This window comes from Asparagus officinalis, chromosome 8, assembly GCF_001876935.1.
Source record: "Asparagus officinalis chromosome 8, Aspof.V1, whole genome shotgun sequence".
Taxonomy (NCBI): Eukaryota; Viridiplantae; Streptophyta; class Magnoliopsida; order Asparagales; family Asparagaceae; genus Asparagus; species Asparagus officinalis.
This window is the reverse complement of record NC_033801.1, coordinates 46,377,818-46,404,883: the sequence shown is the minus strand read 5'-3', so window position 1 is coordinate 46,404,883 and position 27,066 is coordinate 46,377,818. Positions and strand designations below refer to the sequence as shown.

At 36.2% G+C, this 27,066-nt stretch overlaps 2 protein-coding genes across 2 annotated transcripts; both read right to left on the bottom strand.

Moving 5' to 3' along the window:
• LOC109821205 (SNF1-related protein kinase regulatory subunit gamma-like PV42a) lies at positions 222 to 10,656 on the bottom strand. Its single transcript, XM_020387392.1, has 6 exons — positions 10,129 to 10,656; positions 9,165 to 9,441; positions 9,027 to 9,056; positions 8,474 to 8,546; positions 741 to 1,107; positions 222 to 575 (listed from the first exon to the last, which is right to left on the bottom strand). Exons 1-6 carry the CDS (start codon positions 10,620 to 10,622, stop codon positions 557 to 559), a joined length of 1,260 nt encoding a protein of 419 aa, XP_020242981.1. The 5' UTR covers positions 10,623 to 10,656; the 3' UTR covers positions 222 to 556.
• LOC109819766 (uncharacterized protein At1g04910) lies at positions 11,278 to 25,560 on the bottom strand. The gene is made up of 10 exons (XM_020385644.1): positions 25,329 to 25,560; positions 25,139 to 25,229; positions 23,020 to 23,096; positions 17,922 to 18,010; positions 16,012 to 16,131; positions 13,971 to 14,087; positions 13,661 to 13,804; positions 13,447 to 13,570; positions 13,163 to 13,354; positions 11,278 to 11,809 (listed from the first exon to the last, which is right to left on the bottom strand). Exons 1-10 carry the CDS (start codon positions 25,410 to 25,412, stop codon positions 11,450 to 11,452), a joined length of 1,398 nt encoding a protein of 465 aa, XP_020241233.1. The 5' UTR covers positions 25,413 to 25,560; the 3' UTR covers positions 11,278 to 11,449.

Below are 27,066 nucleotides of genomic sequence, written 5' to 3'. Positions count from 1 at the left end.
GAATAGGACATTTTTTTTAGGCCACACGATTGGGACGTGCCATGCCAATCAATATTTAATAAAATGGAATTGCGTATCCTAGGCCACAGAACTTCGACGTGTACTTCAAAGCAGTGGTTCAATCAACTAGCGTGTTGCTCAAATATTCTCATCAAAGCCATTATTATATATCGGTGTTACGCAGATTGGACACAGTGCAGCATCATCCGCTAGGGGGAAAAGATCCGGTAATCCAATAGCCGTTATATATTTATGCCGTCAGGTTTAGAACTGATTACTTCAGTGGACAGAAATCCCAACAAGTTCTCTAAACCTGAGAAAACAGTCCAAAATGAATAGAGACACGTTCATCCCTCATGCTACTCAGGATCCTCACGGTCTGGTCGAGTGGAGGGCAAGTTACCCCGACCTTTGTCCACTCTGAGTTGCCATCACTAATTTGTCTGGTATTTCATAGTGCACCAAAGGACTGTGTGATTCGTGTGCACTGATCCAAGAGGTGATATCCCGTCGGTGCACAATTAATGCCATCGGCCAGGTACTTCCTACACACACTTCAGCTGCGGATTGCGACCCTGTCAGGGCACGCATCTCAAAGTAAACAATCATATATAGCACGGTACAGGCCAAACCCAAGAACAATTTCAAACTAGCTAGTGTCCTCCAAAATGAAACTGGCCCGCTCTTCGATCTTCATATTTACAAGCAAAGAAAATAAACAATTATTACAGCAGGCTTACCTATCTGAAACGTTTGGACTGACAACCCTCTGCAGTTCCCGATCTGCATCCAGCACTGCTTCCCTAATAACACGCAGCATATCGGTAAGGGAGACGATCCCTTTGAGCATTCCCTGTTGATCCACAACCCACACTCGGTGTACACGTGCTTGTACCGCCTCATCTATCACCTCGCCAAGACTCGTCTCGTGGTAGCATGTAACAAGCTTCCTTGGAGTAACAGGACTGGACACTTTCTGCTTGAATTGGAGGACGTTTTTAGGCAGCCAAGTCTGCAGTTCAGCTACCGAGCATCCACGCAGATCTGTAGCCGAGAACGTGTCTACTAGCCTCTTTCCTTTCCCCTGCAGAATTTCACAAGTCAGAGCTCATCTGAACTAAATGCTCAAAAAGAGACATTTTTCTTATCTTCAAAAAGTATATGAACCGACTATATGTTATTGAAGGGAACATAAATGTGCAAATAGATGTAACAAATTCTAAATGTCCAATGGTCTTCTCAAAGCAATTTCATTGATCTTTGACCACTGTGTGTATTATATACTTGAAACTGTGCCTTCTTTTTTCATCTCTCCATATCCATTTGAGGCAAATGCTATCATGAATTTTCACTGTTTCAATCTGAGGCAAATGTTATCCAACTCATGCATGAATTCTCAGGAAGGCTTTTACAGAACTTCTTAAATGCACTTTTAATGTCAAAATTTACCTTATGAATGTTATTGAAGGCTTTATCTTCGACATTTTGGTCGTAAGATGTTCAGAAATACCTTAATATTGTGTAATACAAAGACTGATAAATGTGTTTAGATTGCCATGTTATACAGGGAGCAGAGCACTTTTCCTAAGTTTTGAGAGAAGAAATGATTATGCTTTTCACCAAAGTGAAAAGCCGATAAGGTAATCTCTATCAAACTACAATCTTTATGGAGAGACTTTGACAACATAAAGATGAAAGATGATGAATCCGTGAAAGAATTTTCTAATAGAGTTACCTCAATTATTACTCAATTATTAATCAAATTAAAAGCTATGGCGACAAAATAAAAGGATAAGAAGATTGTTGAGAAGATATTAAAAGGTCTTCCCCCTACATTCACATTGTTGCTGCCATAGAAGAATCTAAAGATTTATCAAAACTAAGTTTTTATGAACTAATGGCTTTTTTGGAGTCACATGAGCTTAGACGAAGCAAATCCTCAAGCCAAGAGGTGGAGCAAGCATTCCAGTCAAAACTAACATTTTCAAGGAAAGGACGGGATGGAACTAAAGAAAATAAAGAAAGAATATTTTCTCAGAAAGCACTAGATGGAAGAGACAACTACCATGATAGAAAGTTTGGGAGACAAGGAAGAATGAACGAGAGAGAGGAAGATTGCTCAAAAGGTAAGTCTACATCCTCTTGTCAAATCTATAGTAAGTCTGGACATAAGACATATAACTGTAAATTTAAATGCAAAAACTATGAAAATGCTAATCACTCCCAAAAAGATTGTTGGTACCAGAAACATAATGAATTCCACTATTCAAAAGTAGAAACAACTCACCTATTTTATTCATGTTTTAATCCACAATCAGAAGAAAAAGATACTTGGTATTTGGATAGTGGATGCAGCAATCATATGACAAGAAATAAGAGCAGCTTCGTAGAGCTGATGGATGGAGCAAGCTCTCAAATAAAGCTTAGAGACGGAAAATTAAAAGACATTGAAGGAAAGGGAATGATAACAGTCTAGACTAAGGGAGTTAAGACTAAATACATCTTAGATGTTCTTTGTGTTCTGGGGCTAACTCAGAATTTACTTAGTGTGGGACAATTAATCCAAAAAGGATATACAATCAATTTCTTTAAGAATGAATAGTGATAATAGATAATAAGAATAAGCAAATAGTAGCCAGCATAAAAATAGCTCCTAACAAAGGTTTTCCCCTAAAAATATATATAGAGAATATTGCGCTCAAATTAGAAGAAAATAATGATTCTCTATTATGACATCAAAGATACGTTCACTAAAACTTCAAGAGTCTAAATTTGCTCAAAATGAAGAATATGGTGATAGGACTCTCACACATAAGTAAATAAGAAAAAGTTTGTGAATGATGCATTTACGAAAAAGTGCATTGCTTACCATTTACTAAAACATATTGGAGAGCAAAACCCCAATTAGAATTGGTGCATTCTGATGTTTGTGGCTCAAGACAAACCCTATCATTAAATAGAAAAAGATATTTCTTATTATTTGTTGATGATTATAGCAGCATGATGTGGGTATATTTCTTAAAAGTAAAATAAGAATTATTTTCGAAGTTTATTGAGTTTAAGGCTCTTGTAGAAAAGCAAAGTGGCGACAAATTAAAAGTTATAAGAACTGATCGTGAAGGAGAATTCACCTCCAATGAATTTTAAAATTTCTGTAAAAATTACGGAATTAAAAAGAAGCTAACAATAAGGTACACTCCATAACAAAATGAAGTAGCAGAAAGAAGAAATAGATTAATTATGGATATGATGAGGAGCATGTCAAAAGGTAAAAATCTCCCAAGCAAGCTATGGGCTGAGGCGGTATATACAGCAGTCTACATCTTAAATAGATCACCAACAAAAGTTGTGCCAAACAAAACGTCATATGAAGCTTAATATAGGTGAAAGGCGAAAGGCAAAAGTGAATTTATTTAAGGTATTTGGTTGTATGACCTATGCACACAAACCAACACAGTTAAGAAAGGAAAAGTTTGATGAAAAAGGAGAAAAAATCATCTTTATTGGCTACAGTGAAGAATCCAAGGCCTATAAACTATACAATCCTGATACTGATAAGTTGGTGGTCTCTAGATATGTTATCTTTGATGAAGTAGGAACATGCAACGGTGAATCACATTAAATCTCAACATTGAGATTTAAGAGGAAAGGAGGGGAGTCATGTCACATCAAAATTCTCCAAGTCTAAGATCTCAGACAAAGAATCATTGCCGAGGAAGGAGCGTTCACTTCAAGATATTTATGACTCCTATGATGTAGCATTCTTCTCTTATGATCGCAGAAATTTAAAGAAGCTATTCAAGATGAAGGTTGGATAAAAACAATGGATGAAGAAATATATACGATCGAGAAGAACAATATATGGGAGCTGGTCAATCTTCCGGAAAGAAAGGAGGGCATTGGCCTTAAGTGGATATACAAAACCAAACACAATGAAGATGGCTCCATTCAAAAGCTCAAGGCTCGATTGGTCGCAAAAGGTTATCCTCAACAATCAGGAGCCGACTTCAACGAGACATTTGCTCAGTTACTTGTACGGAGAGCCAGATGTCAAGTTAGCATTCCTAAATGGAGAACCTAAAGATGAAGTCTATGTCAAGCAACCACAGGTCTGTTGGCCTTCTTATTTTGATGATGTTTAACAAACAATTTACCACTAATGTTGTTTGTCTAGTATTTGTGTTTTCCTATGTATTGTAGACAAACAACGTTGTTGGAGGATGGATGGAATAGAGCTTCAACGATGATATCCAATGGAGGTTGGCGGAATGTCGGTGAAGCCTTGCTATTCAAAGTTCAAGATCCAAGTTAAAGCTTCATCCGCGAGATTACCTAGAAGAGCTTATTGAAGATCAAGATCTAGCTTGGGTAATTTAGTTTAGGATTTATATTATGTGTGTTATATACTCTAAGCTCAATTATCTATACACACACATTTATTGGTTTCTTCGTATATATATATATAGTCATATATATATATATATATAAGTTTTGGTTTCTATGCATATATATAGTTATATATATACATACATATGTTTTGAGTTTTTATGGTTATATACATGAAATTCTATATTTCATATTTTCTATTATGTTTTTGAAAACATTGCATAGAATATGCAATTTTGTGAAAATATTGTATTCTTAGTTTATAGACTTCAATATCAGTTTATACATGTTTTACTAAGTCTACAAAAACATTTCACAAAGTTTCAAAAGTTGGTTTATGTCAAAACATCAAAATTCAAGTATCTCATATTTTCATGTTTTGGACTAGTTTGTAAAATGATGATATTTTTCATTTGGGAAGTCCTTTTTGATAACCAGTCATTGTAGCATGTTTATTATCATGTCTACAATCATTCCCCAAAGTTTTACATTTTTTGGAATTTATTTGATATTTTTAAACAGTGTTTTAAAATCAGCTTTGTTTTTCTGGGATGTCAGTTTTCGGTCGACCGGTACGGTCGACCGGTCAATTGACCATTCGTCAGTATTTTTCCAGAGAGTCGTCGGTCGACCGGTCCGGTCGACCGAGAGCTCAAATCGGTCGACCGACAGAATTTCCGGTCAACCGACGTTAGTCCAGAAAGTTTTCTTCGTGTTTTTGCTCTCATCGGTCGACCGACGGGATTTTCGGTCGACCGACAATATGACCGTTGGACTTCTAACGGCTATTTCTGAGCTGACTCTTCTGGGGCATTTTGGTCTTTCTGTTTTGGGGTTTTTGCTGAGATTTCTAGTGGGTATATATACCCCATTGCTGATGTCTTTTCAAATATTTACATACATAGTATAGTTGGGTGGTGAGAGATTGTAACTTTGAGTTGTGCTTTCATTGTGTTCTCATCTATCGTAGAGAACAAATTTATATTTGTTACATTGTGAGTGTGTAGTGAGGTTTTCGGTGAGCTAGAAACCGAGTGTGTAGTGAGGTTTTCGGTGAGCTAGAAACCGAGTGTGAGGAGTGAGGTTTTCGGTGAGCGTTGAAAACCGACACTGTGAGGTGTAAACGTTATTCGGGTGAACGTAGAAAACCCGGTTGCCCCCCCCCCCCCCCCCCTCTAGGGTCTAACAAGGTCTACATAGTCAAAAGAGAAGAAAACAAAGTTTATCAACTGCACAAAGCACTATATGGATTGAAGCAAGCACCGCGGGCTTGGAATAGTAAAATTGATAACTAAATCCACGAGCATGGATTTCAAAGGAGCCCAAGTGAACAATCTATATATGTGAAGAAAAGAGGTACAAACTTCCTTATCGTTTGCCTATATGTTGATGATTTCATTTATTGTGGCACTAACACTATAATGACTGAAGAATTTGAAAAAAAGAAAAGATTTTGAGATGACAGATTTATGATTGATGAGATATTTTCCAGGAATACAAGTAAAAAAAACTAAAGGAGAAATATTCACCAATCAAGAAAAGTACTACGAAGATTTTCTGAAGAGGTTCAACATGAAGAATTGCATCCAGTAGCTACACCAGTATTGTTGAATGAAAAACTATCAATGCACGATGGAGCGCCGAGGGTGAATGCCTCAAGTTACAGAAGCCTAACCGAATCACTAATCTACCTAACAAATACAAGGCCAGGCATATTGTATGTTATAAGCATTGTGCCCAGATTCATGAGCAATCCAAGTAAACTACACTATAGAGCAGTGAAGCGGATTCAATATCTTCAAGGTACAAAGAGTATAGGAATAAAATACACAACAGAAGAAGGCAATGCATTAGCCGGCTACACTCAGTGACTAGACTGGTTGTATTAATGATCGCAAAAGCACTTCAGGATATGTCTTCACTCTTGGATCTAAGGTAATATCCTGGACCTCAAAGAAACAACAGATCATAGATCTATCTTCTGCAGAAGCAGAGTATATCTCAGCTACAATTGTCGCATGTGAAGCAGTATGGCTTCGAAGGATTTTATCTGATCTAAAAAAACAAGAGTCACCAACTACTCTCTACTGTGGTAGCAAGTCTACGATAGCCATGACAAAAAATCCAGTCTTCCATGTCAAAACCAAACATATTGAGATTCGTCATCATTTCATTAGAAAGCTCATTGAAGACAAGGAGATCAAGCTAGAGTTTATCTCAACAAATGAGTAGCTAGCAGCCATCTTCACAAAATCATTACCCTCCAAAAAGTTTATACTATTCAGAAATGAGTTAGGAATTACAAATTAAGGAGGGGTGTTAGAAGTAATTTGTAATTCTCTATAACACTCTACAATAATCTTGTATCATGAAAAGTTTCTAGAAATAACTAGGACTAGAAATATGATAAAAAATAAGATATATCAAGAAGATAGGAATAATATACAATACTCTAGAATATTTCATGTAAAATGTCTATGCTCTAGGCAGTTCTGTATGTGCCTATAAATAGGCAATGGATGTAAGCATTGTAAACAAGCTTTGAAGCAATTAAAACAAAGTTTCTTCAAGTTAGCCTCTTCCCTTCTAACTTTTCATTTCCCTTCTAATTCCTCCATTCTCAATCCTCTAAAACTAAAATCAATTACACATCTAGCTTCCGCAACTCCAACATTTTTTTGGTAGGAGGGGAGTCTTGGTCAAAGGACTCCTATGCCCTAGGGGAGCACGAGTTCGAGTCCTCATGCTATCAGGACTCAATCCTTTCAAGAAAAACCACATGTCATCGGTCCACATGCCATCTGTAGAACTCTAACCCTTTCAAGAAAAAACGCCAGGAATAGGGTTCCACCTCAAATCTATCCCAATTCTAAGAAAGTCGGAAGGGTATTCGAACTTGAGACCGTTAAGCTGGAAGCATACCCTCGGAACAATCTTTGTGTACCCTGGTGGGTGCTATTTACCCTGGTGGGTGCTATTTAGCAGGACTTCTTCACATATAATACATATCAACATAGTTTATACAAGTTACATTCAGTAATTTGTAAGTGACCACAAAATTCGCAATTTGATCACTTGATATAACCCGCACCTTTTGCTTGTTTTTCATATGACATGCCGAATTCAGCATAGGATATTCCCAATATGGAAACAGTTTGCTATTTTTTTTCTTTTCTTTTGTATATTATTGCTATAATCTCTGCCACCACATGCATATTTCTTTGCACGTGCTTAAAATCTTTGATTAACCGATTACAAATGGTTAGCGCATGCATTGGGAACAGACAAACCAAATAGTACGAGTATTGGGACAGATAAACCAAATAGGATGAGTATCAGGAACAGATTACAAATCATTGCCGTTAAAACCACAAGACCAAGATTTTTCCTTTCGTCTAACATGCAATACTGAATGTGCACTGTATTAATAGACATTTGATGTGATTACTAACTAGGAGTGCTAAACTATATCTGTGTCTGAGGAAATATCTGTATCGTATCCGTTAGGATACAGGTATGGTTACTCAAATCTATAACCGATAGGATATGGTTACGGATATGGTTTTGTAATGAAATATCCGTAACCATATCCGAAATATCCGAATGCATATTTATCATACTCTTATGATAGTTTCGATTCTTAGATTATGAATTTGTGATTAATTTTGATGATCAAGATGTCCAATCTTAACTTTTCAGTTATAATGAACATATTGACGAACTCTTTTGTATCACATAAACTATGTTTTTCTCAATACTATTTAGTTTTCTCATATTCGTTTTGTATCCGAATGCATATCCGCTTATATATCCGCATGTATATCCATAACCGTAACCGATTTTAGCGGATATGGTTATGAATTTTCCTTATAGAGGTATATCTGTATCCGTACCCGTATTCGAGATGGGTAAGCGAATATGAATATGATAAGCATTATACCTGAGCCCTATCCGGACCGAATGCACCCCTATTAATAACATATATGCTTAGGTTCTGGGGTTCACTCTGCAGTCACAGAGTTCATAGATGAACAAAATGGCAGACTTATGATCATTAAGCACCCAGAAATGCAAATCCCTTTGTTACCAGCACCACCTAGGAAATCTGCCATACGTATTGCGTTTTTGAGAAGTTGATGCGGTACCCACAAACAAGCTATCTGCAATATTTATCACCATAAGATTCCTATATTTAATTAGTAGCAGAAGACCTTTATCCAGAGACTTTTACAGAGATTTTAGTGAGAGCAAGGATGAAATATATTTTTAACCTTTATATATATATTTTAACCCCAATCATCCCACAATCCCCAGCACGTAACCCCTCATGCCCTCTTCTCTCGCACGGCAAGCCCTAGCAGAAAATGGAACTTCAAAATGACTTTCATCGCCACCATTCCCAAATATCAGGTATCAGGTATCAGTCATCCACCGACTTTTTACCCAGGAAATTGTGTGGGTATTGACCACTTCCCACCATTTTGCAGCTTCTATCCAGGAATTCGTCTGTGGGTAATGCCAAGTTTTCCGGTAGTTTTTGTGTTTTTAAAATGAAACTAATAATATAAAAATTAGAAGGAGCATCATAGGTTTCATAAAGCAGAACCTCAAAAACTAATACATTTAGACGAAATAAGTACTTGTAAGTCATTCTGTAAATCAGATACTAGCTGTTACAAGTCAAAGGTCCAGAGAAATCATTCTATTCCACTTCCAGTAGTGGGAAAACCAGCTGTATAGTATATTCAATAGAAGCACTGTCACCGTAATTATCCAGCCCTCATGGACTTGATGGCTTCTATGACTTTCATATTCTTAGTCACAGCAAAAACGTTATCATTCACTGCACCCAGATCATGAACGCTGCTTGAAATCACGTCCTTGAGTTCATTAGCGTGCTCTGCTAGGAAGGCTAAGACGTCCATTTGGGTGAGCATTCTGTAACCAGGTGATGCCTCTGTTAGTTCTGTTGCTATGACATTTTCTGTATGGCTTTCAAGTGGAACCAACGCACGGTGTACTCCTTTGCTGAATGTCTCCATACAGTCCAGAATGCTGCAAAAGAACATAATACAGTAAAACTTCAATACTTCAATCGGCTACCGTCAACGACTGATCAACAGCACATAAGTTGAATTTGGAATATGTATGTAGGCTACTGTATAAAAATTATGGCTGTAAACCCTCGTCCAACTTCTTAATATTTGTTGCAATGGGACCACAGCAATCAAGAGAAACTTCGCTTCACATTGTATGTGCAATTAAACGGATTTTTTGAGGAAAAAAGGTATCAATTCTACTTGCAGGACTTGTTAAGTATAAGTTATAGCATGAAGCCTGGTCAAGATATCAGAGTTTTGTGCAGTGGAAGTCTATGTGTGCCCAACAACAAGGTCCACCGATTTGATAACTTCAGAATATATATGATGCGAAGTCAAACATCCCTTCAGAAGCATTAATATATACTTAAGGAATATCTATCATAATCTTCTCGTAATCTTAATCGATCAGAAGCCTTCAAAAACTTACATAGGCACATAAAAAAAAAGATGCAGGTAATCAAGCTTACAAGATCACTCGAGAATCACTTGCAAAGGAAACTGCAACACTATGTAGACACGACAGTACGTCCCAAATTATTCACGCGAAGACAATAACGGATCGCAGCGCTTACTTGTCCCACATTTCAAATTAAGCAACACGCATGTTCCGACTCAACATCAAAGAAATAATAATTCACACCTGGTATTGTGATGCAGGGTCCACAAGCTGAGCCCTTCAGGAGAGTGCCCAATCACCTCACACACCAGCACTGACATCTTCTTCTCCAAATCCTGCTCCTTTGGCGATGCCGATCCCCCTTCCACCACCTCAGCAACATGCACAAGCACATCCAGCATCGTCACCATCCCTATATACTGCTTCCTCACCGCACCCGTCGCCCGGTCGGACTCCAGTATCATCGACCCACCGGCGCCGATCCAGCGGCCGGGTGGAGCAGCAACGGGCACGGCCACGATGTTGTTGGCGACGAGGACGTTGACTGTGTGGGAGAGGGTGGCTGTGTAGGGCACCTCCACCAGCCGGCGCTTGTGGGCCACGAGAGCTTGGACCCTCTGACCGCGGAGCCAGGCGCATGATCCTCTTCTCCTCATCTTCCTCCTGCTCTGTTTCAGTTCTGGCGCATCCTCCTCTCCCTCTTCCTTCTCTTGCTTCGTTGGTTTGGGTTCTTGCATGCTACGGGGAGGGAAATCTATCGCGTTAGTTAATGTCGTGTTCACGGATAAAGGTAAGTAAGAGGAGATGGACATGAAGGTGATCGTGGAATAATACTGGGTACGTGTCGGAGTGAGACGGACAGATGTGTTCTGCTTCCGCCACGTACTCCTCCATCTGGGCGGCGCAGCTTGCCAGCTTCTCCTCTTTTTAATCCAGAATTTGGATGTTTAAATAGATGTTTTAAGAAATAAATTTATTTTGTGAACGGCAAGATCTGATTTCTTACGTAAATAAAAAAAAAATGTTTCGTATCAGAGACAAACCGGTTGCACCGATGAGAAAAGAATCTACGATCCAGAGAATCACGATAAGTAGAACGCGGCCCTGCTCGATGATCGATACAAACAACTCGGGAACTTTTTGAGTCCAAAAAAGTCTGGAGCGAACGACAAACATTGCTCCAGAGAATGGAAATAACTCGCTCCCCTAACACGCACGGCTCTCGTATCTTACTTTCTGTGAAAACTACAACAAAAAGTGTGAAAAAGTAAAAGGAAAATTGATTCAGGCTGGGAAACCATCGTTGAATTGTTTCACCAAACTAACCCACACCCTCAGTTGGTAAATATTAAATGTGCAATAAACCGTGTCACTTCTAGCACGCAAGCGCCGAACACAAGTACTCATCATCATTCCTATCTTGCCAGATTACACAACAAAAATCATCATTAATCCGATCAAGAAAAATGCCGAAAATAGACATGTAACAATAAAATAAGTGGACAAAAAACAAGGAAGATTTAATCTACAAAAAGGGGCCAAAATATACAGAAGAATTAGTAGCTCATGCTCTACACATGCATGGTGTTAGAGGATTCTCCCACAAATCATAGTTCGGAAATGTCTCCTCGGGCAGACCCGTGCGTGTTTGATGGGTGATGACAACATCCTCGACAAAAGATGCCCACCCCATATAAGGGTCTCCAAAGGATTTCGACATGAGCCCCTTGTCCGGCTTTATAGACTTATGCCGGTGACCCATATATCTACGAGCCCCTATTATCAGTTTGGCGAAATTGCCACCATGGGTCATAACAAAGACATCAGATTCCAAGCACACCAAGAAATCAAGGGCAGCAAGACTTGTTACGTGCTTCCGGAAAACATCCAGCTCCGCTTTGCTGGCCAACTCCTCTTTAGTCACCTGAAGTCAGCTCGCAAACAAGGATATTAAAGGCCTGAGTGCAATGACAATAAAGGAGTAACTACAAACTAAAGAGTTGAAGAACAGAGTACAGCGACACCATTAAGGTAGGCAAAAACAAGCAGACAGGTATCGCAATATGATTACATCACGAGACTTCCATTCTTTTTATGTGTGCATGCGTGCACAAATCAATTCAGTTAAAATGGGAGCAAATTACCACCACGACTATGGGAATGTTCATGTTCATGTTATCAGAGATTCTGAGTTTTAAGCCTAATGGTCTTTCATAAAGTGCAATACTTCCCCAACAATCGTCTCAATTTTTTTGTGGGGGCACCAGTAAGAGTAGACTACTGCACAGTATTACATGGAAATATTGACCAAAATTTATGACTTGATCTCAACTTGTTCAACTAGTACCATATTCCTGACTGAGAAAAACACCAAGCTAAAATACACATCCTATAGCTCATTAGAATCAGGATAACAGTTAAAATGGGATATTTTTTGAAAGTGGAATATTTTAGTAGGATAAGTGGGAAATAATTTTTTAAAGTGGAACTTATGGTAAAATGATGTTGGATAATTTGAGATAATCAAGAAGTAGATAAGCTATCTACTGTGATGATAGCACTGCTAGCTTTTATTTATAAAATACATTATTCATTAATAATTGTTTATTATAACATAAATTAATCTTAAATAACTATTGCCTAGACTATAAGAATAATATAATAATTATTATATCATAAAATTAAACATTTTTCCATTTGCTTCCTTTTTCGCCCCGTGAATCTTTTTCCGTCATCTCTCAATTTTCAGTAAAATTATAATAAATTTTGGATCTGTGGCTTTCTCACTTTAAATTAACCATACAAATATAATATTTGGTAAAGAAAGGGTGTGTATATATGCAGTTCTAGTTTTTTATCACCTAGTTCTTAACTAAAGCTAGTAATTTGAGAGAGCAGAACTGTAGCTCTCTCTTTTGTATACATCTAGGATAAAGGTGGGACAAATTTTACAATTATGCCGTTCTACATTTGTTACAGTTCTAATTGACTAGCAATTTAAAATTTATCCTAGTTCTAGTCCAAATAGACTAAAACCACAAAATTTTACCCCATAAATTATCCTGGTTCTAACTTTGAGTTCTACTTGACTAACACCCCCCCCCCCACCCCCCCACCCCCAAAAAAAAAAAGATTGGAAAGATAAATGTCAAATTATGAAGGGTCAAATCCGAAGGCATTGAATGGTGCTAAAGAAGGTATAAAATAACGAAGAGACCACATGGGATGACATTATGTAATGTTGATCACACTATCGTAGCAAGAAATGAAATATTACCAAATTTGGAAACATATTTCTAAGAGGAGCCATTCTGTTCTGGCCACCATAAACCTGTCCAGAGGCAACATATATCTGTGTTTCTTTAGGGTATCCCATTGCACGTAAGATAACAGCTACCTCTCCTGGCTCAAGAGGGCAGCGTCCTTCTTTTCTCTTTTGCAATGCTAATTGCCAAAGATGAGATCCATTCTGCACATACATTAACAAAAAGGAGCAATCAACCATATATTATTTTTCTCTTGGTAAAGCGCATGCATAAGAACGTTGAATTTTTTAACCACCTTGTACCGCCTTGGCCATTCTTTCTGCCTATATACTGCCATCATTGCTTTCTCCTCTCTTGTCCCAACAAAGTCACAGAAGGAAAGACCCACCATTCCCTTCTCAAACCTCAGATGAAGTGCCCTAATGGGAAAAGAGACAATTATTTAGGCAACAATAGAGCAATAAATAAGTTTGGTTGGATTAGCTGGACGAGAGTTGACTAATGGTTACATATAAGGGTTTCCACCGGTAGTACGGTTCCTCATTCTTGATGCAAGAAGATCAGCCATTTGTGTGATCTCAGGTAAAAATTTCAAGGCGTGGTAATTAACCCTGCACCTCAGCCTATTTATTTCAGGTGGAACATTGTCGTACCTGAGATAAAAATGGTAAGGATGTCAAGAGATTGAAAAATGATGTAACAAAGATGGAAGCTGATCTGACCATACACAAAATGTGTTATAAAAGAAATAAAGCATGCATTATTTGTACATTACTAGGGATTTTAATTAGATAGAAGCAAGAGGGTAAAATGACTTACCCCAACCTATCAACAAAGGGTTTAAGGGCCATAACCTTCTTTTCTTTTATCCTTGGAAGTACATTGTCAATATAGAACTGTGCAGGAGCATACTTGGGTATATTTTTTACAGTACGCCTGCCATGAAGATCATTCAAAAAATCAGAACATAGGAATTGCTCACTAGAATATATTTCTAATTTTAAATTATGGAAAATTAACCCACAAGCAGAATTTATCAATCATATATCTTTCCATTTGTGTTCAACCTAAAACTTCAACAAAGGTATTGTGACCTCCTGGCACAATAACGCTTGTTCCCAGTCAGTAAATTACTTTACAGACCATTATGGATGATCTACTCCACTTAGGCTAATATGTATATATTATTATTAGGACTTCATCATGCATTTAGTGGTCGTAAAATGGAAGTCATTTCAACAAGAAGAAGAAATAGAGTAACATTTAGGCATGTGTTTATTAGGAAACTTAGAGAAAGCTGTTTAGTCCCATGCTGACAACTTTTTGTAGCAATATTATTCGCGCTCTTATAAAAAATATATGCCTGGTGTATGTTACTCTCCCATCAAAACATGGTGTAAGAGCTGAACTTGATGTATGCTAATAATCATCAGAATTTATGATAAGGTATCTTTCTATGCTTTCTAACTCTAGTGGTACTATTCGTTAAACTTCATGCGTTCATCTCCTTGATGTGGCAAAAGAAAAAATCATCATCTCCTTGATGTGGCCCAAACTTTGATGTTTCAAATGAATATTCTAAAGTGCTATTGATATGCTGTTGTTCAGCGTGTTATCTCATTAACTGCATGTCTTCCTCTCTATTCATGAAGAAATTCCTTTATATCTTATCAAGACCAATCATTATTTGTGTTCCTCCTTATGTCTATGGCTGTCGGTTATGCCTATGTCCCGGATCCTGGTCAGTAAGCTGGGTTAACATGTATATTCTTATATGAAGACAGCTGCACATTGGGTGTATTTGGACCAATCAAGCTCTTATCAGGAGTGAAATCAGCCAGCGTTAAAATTAGGGGGGTTTAAGCTTACTCATTGGGTTATCATGCATAATTTCACAACACAGGCTTTCTGTTTTCTTATAATTAGAATGATAAATTTATAATAGAATCTCAAGGTAAGATCAGGTCTGAAGTTATATAAGAATCAGATAGTTCATTTTACAGTAGGATTGACTCGAATAGGAATATTAAGCGCTTTTGCACACCTCAATTTTCATATATGTGCGTAGTACTTTTTGGGTAGTAGGGTCCTTAAACTTCAAGCCAACTTGCTGTGTTTGATTTAGTGATTAATAAACCCACAATTATACATATATCTTCAAGTTCTAATGTGTAATAGAAATTTGGGTGAAATTATTATAAGTTTTTTCCCTCTTATTTAGCATGTATTCCTCACTGCTCGAGGGAGCGTGATGTTCACAATAGAGTTCCCATGCTGTACCGTACACATCCACTTTATTTTTTCCCTCTTATGACCTTTTTTCTGTCACCTTTTTCTTCTCATGGCTAGAAATTAAAATCAGTCAATAATAAACATAAATGAAAATAAATTCTTGCACCAAAAAGTTACTTAACTTCATCTTAGTAATTTGTGACTAAGAAGCAATGATCACAGTTGATTTTAGCCAACCAAAAGGATCCTCCTTTAGATCCCAACACGATGACAGATTAATAGGTAAACAATAGAATGTATTAAACAAACATCATATTCAACTAAGAAGATCTTTCAAGATATAGAGGAGATACTGAACAGAAATTCCAGAAAACGCATCATCAAGTTCAGATGCAGACAAACTTGAAGTTAGGGACGCACATAGGAAAAGTAACCAGATCTTACCCGGATCTCAACAATCTGCACTTTACCCATATCCAAAAGGTTATGTGCTTTTACATATCCTTATAAACCCATAACAAGTGCTACTTGATAGAAATGTAGATGCAGAAAATATAAATAAATAAAGACGTAAATGGTGGGCAAGTATCTTAATGCAGGAACATAAAGGTTGTATTTATTATAAGACCTTATACTGGTGAAAAGCTCGGCTTTGTCTGTAAACCAGTCAGGTATGTCCCGTACAATGCGAACATCATCCTTTAGATACTCAATGAAATGATCAACATCAAATATGTCTTCAAAGTTCCTGCATGTAGTACAAATGTCTTGAATAAATTCATGACTCAGGTATCCAGCAACTTAGACTGAACTGAAAGGAATGAAAATCATATAGCATCCTGAACACAAGAATTTATAGGATAAACTTCTGTAGAACCATCTAGAATTATAAAGGTTCAATGCCCTTCAATCACCAAAAAAAAAAAAAGGTAACAGTAAATTTACAAAGAAGTGAATGTGAAACCATTAGTAAGACAATATACACAATATGATTTTTTTTTTTTAAGTTACTAATAGTAAGCCATATTAATAGTTTGAACATGATAGTGAGAAGCGAAAGCCAAGAATCGCCATATTGAATGAATTATGCATCAGAAAGTTCACAAAAAAAAATCAGAATACATGGATCAACAGTTTCAAAGTAGTGCGATAGTAGCAAGTGGACTTCATCTCAAAACTTTGGGGTTGACTACATGAATCCTCTTCTTTCATTCAATTATGATGAGGGATATCTCCACTAGTAATTAAAAAATTTGCATAACATATATAACTGCCTTAACTGGAATAACTAATTTTTAAATAAATAGTTGGAAAACTAAAAAAACTGTATATAAATATAACACGGGAATTGCTGAAGTGAAAAACATTAGTCAAGATATATTCAATAACGCAATATTGTATGGTCATAGACAAGTGTTGATTATTCTTTCCCTGCCCGATCCGTTGAAATCCTTGCTTAACCACGGGAAATAGGGACCAAGTATATTAGAGTGATCTATGAACCGAAAGATTCTCATTGTATCGATGTCAGAAGGTCTGAAGGGAGTTCCTAACTGTGACAAGTATTTAACCAAAAAGCATGTCAAGGGACCCTCTATTCCAGTTTTCACATGCTGCATCCTTTATGCCAGCATGTTGATGGTTTTTCTCTTTGCGTTAAAAGCCATTTTGAAGTTCTTCTGAGTTCTCCAAATAAACCTCAAAACTAAAGGGATCTATCCTAGATTGCTCCAGAAACCTAAATTGATAAGAGGATTACTTCCTTATTGACAAGTCAAAAATGTATCTTCCTTTTTCTCTGACTTTCAACCATAGTGTTCCCATGTCCAGTGCAAGACCTCAGAAACACAACTTTCTCATCTTATTTCCAAACAGGCCAAACAGCACCAAAAATGAAACTTCAGAAGAAAATAAAAGGTTTGATCCCTATATTCAACATGAAATCATATTTTACCATTCTTCCATGTTGGGAAATTTTAACAATGTAATAAACGCATCCGGATAGAAAGAGATGAAATCCAAGCTTGAGGTTCGGATTTGTGTAATTAAGTGTACTTAGTAAGTTTTCCATAGCAGAGTTTTTCTGCCAACAAAGGTCATAGCTCAGACATGAACCTAGGACCTTCCATAGACAAACTCCACACATTACAATTAGGCCAGGCCTCAATATCATGTTGGTGTGTTCTAGAAAATTTAAGGGACCAGAACCAACGAACTGGAATGTTTAAGTAGAAAAAGAGAAGCATCTTGTGAATAGAGGTCCTGGCTCATTGGGTTTGAAAAAATTACTCTAGACAACTGGTTATGCATTGATCTATATTATCACTTTTTTGCCTTACAGCTTTTAAGACCAATTTATGTTACAGGGTTAACTAAGAAAAGGAACTTTACTTAAAACAGTTAGTTGTAGCTGATAACTAACCTATTGATCATGGAGGTCATTTCCTTATCCTACTAAATTGTGCATATGCAAACGGTAGAAACAGCATCATTAATGAACCTGCATGCGCATCAAATGAAAGCTAAAGAGAACCTTACGTTTTATCTTTCCATATTTGATCTTGCTTCAACACAGGCAAAATAAGTGTTGCATTCAATATCTTAGCCACAGCAACAGCATTACATATCTGCATGGGGGCCAATATTATATTAGTCAAGCAAAATCCTGGCTATAGCGAAGACAACTTTAAAAGTGAAGAACAGATTGATCATGGTAGAGTTATCAGTATAGTATATGGAGCAATTATTGGAACCATTAGCATAGTAGAGAAATGAACAGAAGTACAATTAGAAGATTAGTAAGCTTAAAACATACAAATTAGAATTACAACAACAACAACAAAGTCTTTATCCCAAATTTTTGGTTTGGCTACAGAAACTCATCTCTTCTGTTAAGTTAATCACTATTATATCCTTCTTAATTGCTTCCAAGTTCCGACATGTTCTCTTAAGCCTGCCTCTTGTCCCTTTTGCCCCATTATTATGATATTATGAACTCTCCTAACTGATGCATTTAGTCACCTCCAATGCACATGGACAAACCATCTCAAGCTATTCTCATAAAAGCAACCACTAACTTCCTGCCAATGTTGTCACATTTCTTATCTTATCTGTGAGCGCATATCCACACATCCATTGCAACATTCTTATTTCTGCTATGGTCATTGACACATGCTTCTTACTTGCCCAGAGTAAAAAAATATTGGACTTACAATTTCCCTAAAAAATTCCTTCCAATTTTATAGGTCCTCTAGGATCACATGGGACCCTAGAAGCTCCACTTTAACCATCCTAATCTCATTCTCTGTATTCAATCCTATGAACCATGTCAATCATCAACTTTACCATCTTAAAGAATGACCAGTCCTAAATAATGAAGATGGTAACTCTTAAATATTCCTTGGCCATTAGTATTTATTACATACTAATCTATTTTCACACTTTTATGAAAATTACATTTTATGTATTCCATTCTTGTTCTGTTAATTCTAGATCCTTTAGCTTGAGAGCTTCTCTCCATCTTTCTACGTTAAAAGTAATATCTTTTCTAGTCTCATCTAATAACACTATGTTATCAGTAAATAACATCAACCATAGGACTTCATCTTGCATATCTTTAGGAGTACTAACTAGAATAACAATCTATACTGCTATAAAAAGAGGATTGGAATGTTAAAACTTCTAATCTTTTTTGCTCTCTCAAATTTTGATAAATTCTAACTATGTCATTATCTCTAATTGATCATTCATTAAACAAATATAACCTTTTATTAATTATGCACCTCCTCACCTTCCTAAATAATTATAATTCTCAATAATATTATAACTACTAATTATTTTAAAAATAATATGATAAAATAATTAAAATAATAGTATAAATAGAATAACATATTACGAAATACTATTAAGAATTATACTACTATAATTCAATGAGCAATAAAATAAATAGAATAAATATTTAATCACATAAATAGTGTAATTATTTTAATAAAATCACATAATTATGAATTACACTTTTTATTTATATTATATTATTAAATAAATTAAATACATAATTTGATATTATTTTTAAGAGTATTTTCTCAAAGATTATTACATGATACTGAATAATCTATATTTAGTAATGATTGAAAACTAATCTTTTTACCAAATAAATATTTAATATTAATAATAGTACTATTAATTATTAATGATAGTATAATAAAAATTTATAAAATATTTATAGTACTAAATTATTTAAGAGCATATTTTTAAAAATTAAATTAGATAAATATTTTATAGTATATAGACAATATAATTAATTTAATAGTATTACTTGAACTAAGAATTATAATATTAAATAAGGTAATTACAATAAACACCCATGAACTTTAATGTTTTGCAATAAATAGACCCTATGAACTTTCAAAATCACTAAATCCCTAATAACTTTTGTAGAAAGCCCCTAAAATCTTTTAGATAAATTACACCAAACTCCAATAACTTTAAAATGCCTTTTTATGTCATTTTCTGGTTCTAATTTATAGGGGTTATCTAGAAAAGTTAGAAACTTAATGGGTGTTTTCTTTAAAACACCAAAGTCATTAGGGGTTTAGTTTGATTTTGAAAGTTCATAGCCCTAGGAGCTGAAAGTTCCTAAGGGTTTAGAATAATTTACCCTATTAAATAATGATGATAATGAGAAGTAACTGTTGCAATACTCTAGGAAACATCAGGAAAAAAGCTAGCAAGATTAATGCAGCTTACTTAATTTAGAGAAGTATAATGAGAAGTAACTATTACAATATGTTGCAGGTATTAAGTGTAACTATTTAGAAAACATCAGGAAAAAAACTAGCAAGATTAATGTAGCTTGGTTAATTCAGAGTTAACAACTTTCGAGTTCAAGGGGGCATATTTAAGAGAACTTATAGAATTGATAGCTTTATTTAAGAACAATTTTAGATTTAGGGGACCTATTAAAGAAAAGATTAGCACTGGGTGATCATTATAAGAAAAACATTCAATTATAGACTTATAGTAACTACACAATAATAATTAATTCATACATTTCTTTTTAAGCAATCTTATTATATAATTTTAGTTACTAACACATAGTTTTACTATTTAATAAAAAATTCAAAACTTAAAACATATACATTCAAGTGCAAAGCACATGCATTATACTAGAAAATTAAAAAATTAACTTGACGAGGTAACCAATACTTCAAATCATAGGTTGCACAAAATAGTGCTAAGCTGCTAATGCACCTGTCACGCTAATGCCCAAGCACATAAGCACCAGTGGGTAGTGGCTGACTACTGCTTACCTACTGTGTCTTGATGTCAATAAGAATTTGCTTGGTTTGAATGAAATGTAGCATGGACGCATAATTTGTTGCAAGAAATGGGATCAAAATTCCTTGTTTTCTATACTCCATGCAGTGTTTTATGCATTGAGTTCTTTTGTCAATTAAAAAAGTAATTAGCATAAGATGGAATTATGGCTAAATGAAGATTTGAGGAATAGAAAATAAAAGGAAGTATTTCTGGTATGGCAGTTACTTCTCTTCTGTATGTAGCTGCAGGATTTGCTGTATTTTTCCTACAATTTGTGACCAGTTACCATTTCTTTTTACCCTTTTGATAAAAAATACAATAAATAGAAGTAAATGTGCAACAAGAGCTGCTGTAGCGCTATTCCCTCCAACCAAATAGTCATTCATGTCAACACTCAGTACCTATCTGTAAACTAAAAATTATATCTTATGACATATTAGCTGTAATAGATGTCAGAATGACCCTCAAGAGCAACTATAAAAGCAAACTTTGACGTGACAGGACGGGGACAAAGGAACGACTTGAAGGCAGAAAGCTAAAGCTATGCTGTTCCAGAAGATTAATAATCATGTTTATTCTTACTTTTGTGGTTGTGATACGCTATGAACTGTCTATATCTAATATTCCAATAATAAATCATTGCTACTGAGAGCTTATGTGGAAATTTTGATTTCGAAGAATTGCATACAGAATATATAGAAGTGAAAGTAATGAGTGGATAAGGATAGACAAAATAAATATGATGGATCCAAGCATTATATGAATGCTAGTGAATAAGTTGATTGATTCGGCTATATAACTCAAGTATTGTTTAAACTCAGAAAGTTTAATGAGCCATCACACACAATATTAAGACTTAAAATAGACATTATAAAAAATGACTCCATCATCATATTCTTCAAATCCACAAGGTTGATGGAAAAACAAAACAACAAAAATATTAGTTTAAGAAATAAAATTGACAAGCAAAATAAAATTGATCAGTTTATCATCATATTATGTTATGCTATCAAAGGACCAATGGCTTCTCCATGCAACTTTAATAAACACAGGGTTTAAAGTAAAAGTTGGATGTAGGTAGGGGTGTAGATGGAGAAAAAAAATGCAGCAATACCCGTATGTGTGAATCCAAAATTATTATTTGCTATCAGAATTTACTTCTCATATCCAACATATAAATGAAAATTATAAATGTATGTGAATCTAAGGATATTGTCCGGATCCATTTAAATATCCAAATAATAAGAAAAAACTTTTCAAAGTAGCAAATGCTCAAAACTGATAAAAGCAACTAATTTGCAAAAGAGAACTTTTAAAGTAACTATAGATCATATATATTGTCAACCCCTCCCGGCAGAATCGTTTTCCAAAGTCACAGATTAATGAAAATAATATAGGTATATGAATCTATCGAATATTAGTCTGAATCAATTATAATATCGAAATAATAGTACAAGACTTTTCAAAATAGAAAAAATGTTTATAACTACCAAATTTACATATAACCTCTGGATATAGGTTAGTTCCTTATCGCCAGCTCCTAACTGTCGCCAAGAAAAAAGAATAGCGGTAGTGTACCTCTGATTAAGCTTAGATGTAGCTCAGAATACTTCAGCTTGTAGTCTCCTAATTGTGGCCCCCTCCTAACTGTTTATTCATATTACACAGGTAGCAAGCAAAGATTGTCTTCTCATATTCTTTGCTTGCTGCAACCTGGTTTTCTTTCTCTGCTTTTATTTCTGCTGCTTTGTGATTTGTTGACTATTAGAAGTTTAACCAGGAACAATGATTTGATATTCTGAAGTATAATCAAGAATTGCAAGAGAAAAGATAAGATTTGCAATTTTGTCTCATATCTATATTGCAATTTTTATATATCTAACTCCATTTTGTGCACAGACACACAAGAAGCACGCTGTGTAAGATGGGCTTCTATAGCTGATCAACAATTTTCTAAGTGCCATGTGCATATACTAAAGAGGAGACACATGTAAGATTGCATACAGAAACTTTTCTCTTTCCATTTTCCAGAAGCTTAAGTAATTCGGTACATGTAAGCAGGCACGCAAAAAATTATCCTAACTAGGCAAAATATTATATAGCAGAAGTTCCAGAGGAGTACAGTAAAAAAAAGAGAGATTCGAGGAAATCTCATCAAATAAAATGGACTGCTAATTAGATGGTTGATCCAAGATTGCACCTAGTATCTTAAGGGAACAGTCAGCAAGAGTTAGAAGAAGAAACATGAATGAATAAATTAAAAAGATCAGGAAGGGCCATAGGACTAGATCTAACTGCCCAAGATGTTCATACATACAGCTATACGCTGCTGGTTAAGACCACCTTCAGCATGAATAAATATATAGCCAGAAGTTTCATTCTCAGGCGGAAGATCTGCACAAGAAAATAAACTTCATATTAACAAAAACGAAAAATTTGCGATAAAGGGTTTGTTGTTGTATTAACAAAAAGGAAAACAGATAACAAATCTGAGCAGAAAGCAAACTGGAAAGTGGTTATGAAGAAAATTCCTATAGAAATAAAGAAAATTTTGTTTGAAAGACCAATTCTAGCATACCGAACACTGACTTGTAGTGACAGACAAAAAAAAAGCAAACTTCTTTCTTTTCATCTTTTATACTTTTTTGGACAGGAATTTTTTTTTGTAAGTTTGATCTTTAGAGCATTCTTCATACAACCAATTTTTAGATTGCTTCAGGTTGAGAATAAAATGTTTGAATGACATAGGTGATTTGTCCGACTTCATCGGTGCTGCAAGGTAATTTGTCAAAACATTATCACAGATATAGCTTGCATAGGTGTAATTAGTAAGACACAGAATAGCTAGAACAACTTCATTTACCCCATAATTAAATCTACCAAATTCCATATGAATCATGATAAATGTTTTCATTGTACAAAGCCAATTGACCAATCATAAATTGAGGATATTCTTTCACCAGCTAACACTCATTTTAGCAAATTATTCTTAACATCCAGTTCAATTATCCAATAGTTTCTACCATGTGTGTGAATCAATGATTGTAGTCTATTTCAGGAATTAAAAAAATTTGAGAGTCACAATTTATCCATATCCATGTAATTTTCATCAAACAATTCTGAGTTCTTTTCACTTCTTAAAATAAACAAACAATGGACCAATCAATTCCATACTACATGTCAAAATTTTGAGCTATAAGAAGTATAGAACCTCATGTATAGGATCAACAAAATCATCCTCACAAGTAATAAGAAAGGTTACTAAGAGATTAATTCATTGAATTTTTTTCCTCTGTAGTGTTTTAATCAAAGATAATCATTACAACAACAGAATCTTTTTTCTCCTTTCACATCTACTAAATGCCATTTGCACTGCTTAATCAATAGCTAGTGTATCCTACCTACCTCCTCAATATATTTTCATTTAAATCTACCATTAATATTTCTCCTCCTAGTTGGCCCACTAAATGAGCACCACTCAGATTCACAAACTATAACCAGTTCTACTTCAACCCATTTAATTCTCAACCTGAAGCTACATCTATACTCTTGTAGAGGCTTTCATATAATGTTTTGGCGCTCATCTGTTTTAAGGTTTTCATTTCAGCAACACCCATCCCATGAAATGTTGTTCCTTATTTTCTCAACATTTTAATCATAAAAGCATTAATTGTTTTATATTCATCTTATAAACTATTTCCTCCTATTTCATAGTAATCACACGATCAAGCAATGCTCTAGAAGCATCTCATCACTTTGGCCACCCCTTTTCTATATGAACAAACTCCTTAATCTCTCCATTATGACGAATATCTGATCTTAAGTGGGAAAACAGCTACTTTATAGTATTTTTCAGCCATCAAGACGAACAATATACTCTGACAAAGTATCATACTTTTAGCACTTTCGAGATGCTCTGTTTTCTTTAATTACCTTTGGAACTTCCCCATTCCACAATTTAAGCATATAATATCTTATGTAATGTCCTCAAGTCGCAACAGATTCTAGTAGAAAGAAATTCCTTTACACTTTGGTAGTCATCGATGAAGTTTTGCAAAACTATGCAAAACCACAGTTTGTCACATAAGACAAAAACTTTAAATGATTGCCTATCATGCAAAAATAATAATAATATCTGTATGAGCCCTCTTTTGAGGTAGGGTTCTCTATGATCTAAAATCCAAAGGGCGACCAAGAATGGATTCTTAATACGAAGACATGATCTTTCAGCATGTATCAAAATGCACATTGCTCCGAAACACCAATCCACGCTTACAATCATTTAAATTGCAATTGCGGATACATTCAGAAAACCAAACCAACGTAAAAAGTTGAGAACTTTGTCTTTGTCCACAACATTTATCTAGTCAAGATTATAGTTTACTGATGTTTCCTAGCAAACTACTAACAGTGCAAATTCTAGGGTTTTAACTTGCCTGATATCCCGTTCTCCCGGCGCTCCGCGCATGGTTTCCAAGAAGTAGTAGAAGCATGGGGGTTCTCCCAGAGAGAAGGCGCCTCCTTCACCTAAAATCCAGCCATTAAAACCCCCCAGTTCAACATCGGAAACAGTCAATCAACTAAAAAAATGAAATCTAAAATCCAACGAAGAAAAAAGCCCCTCACTCTAGGGCAACGAAGAGCTATCCCGTCCTTATAACACAAATAAGGCGCATTTAACCGACTCCAAAGCGACGGCAGAAACACCATCCCCAGAAAGATCAAGAACCCCCCAATCGCAAGAAAAGCTCTGTTACTGGCCGGGAACCCCCGAGGATCGTCGAGAAAGGATCGGATCGAGGAGAGGAAGGACGAGTGGCGGTGGAGAAAGAAGAGATCTTTAGGGTCGGGGCGGGCGCGGTGGCAGGAGCGGCCGCGTCGCCGTCGTCGTCGTGCCTTGCCGCTGCCGCCGTCGTGGAGTGTCGGGGGAGAAGAGGGTTTGGAGTCGTCGGAGTCTCTCTTGACGGGAGAGGCTGCGGCGTTGGAGCGGTGCCCATCGAAGGCTGAGTGGCCGAAGCCCGCCTATTGACTCGCACTGTCGATGGGGGATTTGTAGTGTGGAGGAGGGCCCAGATTTGACCCCTCGGATGGTACGGACGACTGTAAAAATGGGTTTTTGTGGTGATACAAAGCGAAAACTGCGACAGAGGAGAACGGATCTACCGACGGCTTATATATAAGCTTTGGTTAAATTGAAGGCTCCGTTATTCACTTTTCAATATATATCGATTTCGCGAGGAAAAGTCCCGGGCTTAGGACCATCTCATGGGCATCAAACTCTCGGTCTTCGGCCAGGGGTACTCTCGACGGACCGAGGCACTCTAAACAGAGTACTTCAAAAAATTAAATTATTATGAGAAACTTTATTTTGATTATATTAATGAATTTATGGGACAAGTTGGGATGAGAAAGTCTTGATTCTTGTGATCGGATGTGGTTGTTGATGTCACTGGTTTTCGGCCTGGGGTTGGTCTGTTGGGCCAGTGGTGTTGTTTCCTCACGTGGTTCGTGATTTCATTTCGTCACCCGATTTTAGCTTGAGTTCGGATCAGGCTGAAATCGGATTGCGTGTAGTACTCTGCTCAGTTTGTTTCACGGGATTGGATGCACGTAGGGGATGTGTGAACAGTCAGTTATCCGATGATATGAGCGTTGACTCTGTGTGAGATGTGAACCAGTGATCGGTTACAGGGTGGCTAATTACATGACCTCGTTACTTAGATGATTACTCTGATCGTTATACTGTAGTAGTGGATTGCATCTAGATTGTTAGAATTCTAGCTGCACTCTATTGTTATTACTATTATTGTATTGGTCATTCGACTGTTTTTATTCTTCCTTGTGAGATCTTGTCGTGTGTCATGCACGTTGACGTACTCCTGTTCTCTCGGGTTGTACGTCAGATTTAAAGGACGGACAGGTTCAGTTCGGAGACGTACAGGAGCCAGAGTATCCCCCACAAGAAGGCCTTGCAGACGGAGCAGAACAAGTTGAAGCTTAGTTATTTCCTTTAGTTATTCGATGGTCCTCAGTTTCCTTTTATAGCACTTTTTATTTCTGTGTGGTTGATGTATTATTATGACTCTCCAGTTTTCAGTTAGATGGATTTGTATCAAGGAAAGTTTGGTCCGAATATTATGTATGGGATGATGTTTCTGTTGTGATATGTATCATTTAGTTCTCAATGGTTTATTGTATTCTTGCTAACTGTGCTCTAGGACCAGTGACTTCGCATTCATTTCTTGATGCTTAGCTATTAGATTGAGTAGAAAGGGTTTAGTATTTATTTCTCCTCAGTCTAATATGTCGCAGGCTTGCTCGCGTCCCGATTCCCTCGTATTTCGGGAAGCGGGGCGTGACATAC

Coding starts and splice junctions, on each gene's coding strand:
- LOC109821205 (XM_020387392.1), bottom strand. CDS start 10,622: ATGCAAGAACCCAAACCAACGAAGCAAGAGAAGGAAGAGGGAGAGGAG. Junction 9,442..10,128: donor ACCCTGCATCACAATACCAG/GTGTGAATTATT, acceptor GTTCTTTTGCAG/CATTCTGGACTGTATGGAGA. Junction 8,547..9,026: donor ATTTACAGAATGACTTACAA/GTACTTATTTCG, acceptor TAAATATTGCAG/ATAGCTTGTTTGTGGGTACC.
- LOC109819766 (XM_020385644.1), bottom strand. CDS start 25,412: ATGGTGTTTCTGCCGTCGCTTTGGAGTCGGTTAAATGCGCCTTATTTG. Junction 16,132..17,921: donor CAAATATGGAAAGATAAAAC/GTAAGGTTCTCT, acceptor TACTACATGCAG/GAACTTTGAAGACATATTTG. Junction 13,571..13,660: donor ACCGGTGGAAACCCTTATAT/GTAACCATTAGT, acceptor TTTTCCCATTAG/GGCACTTCATCTGAGGTTTG.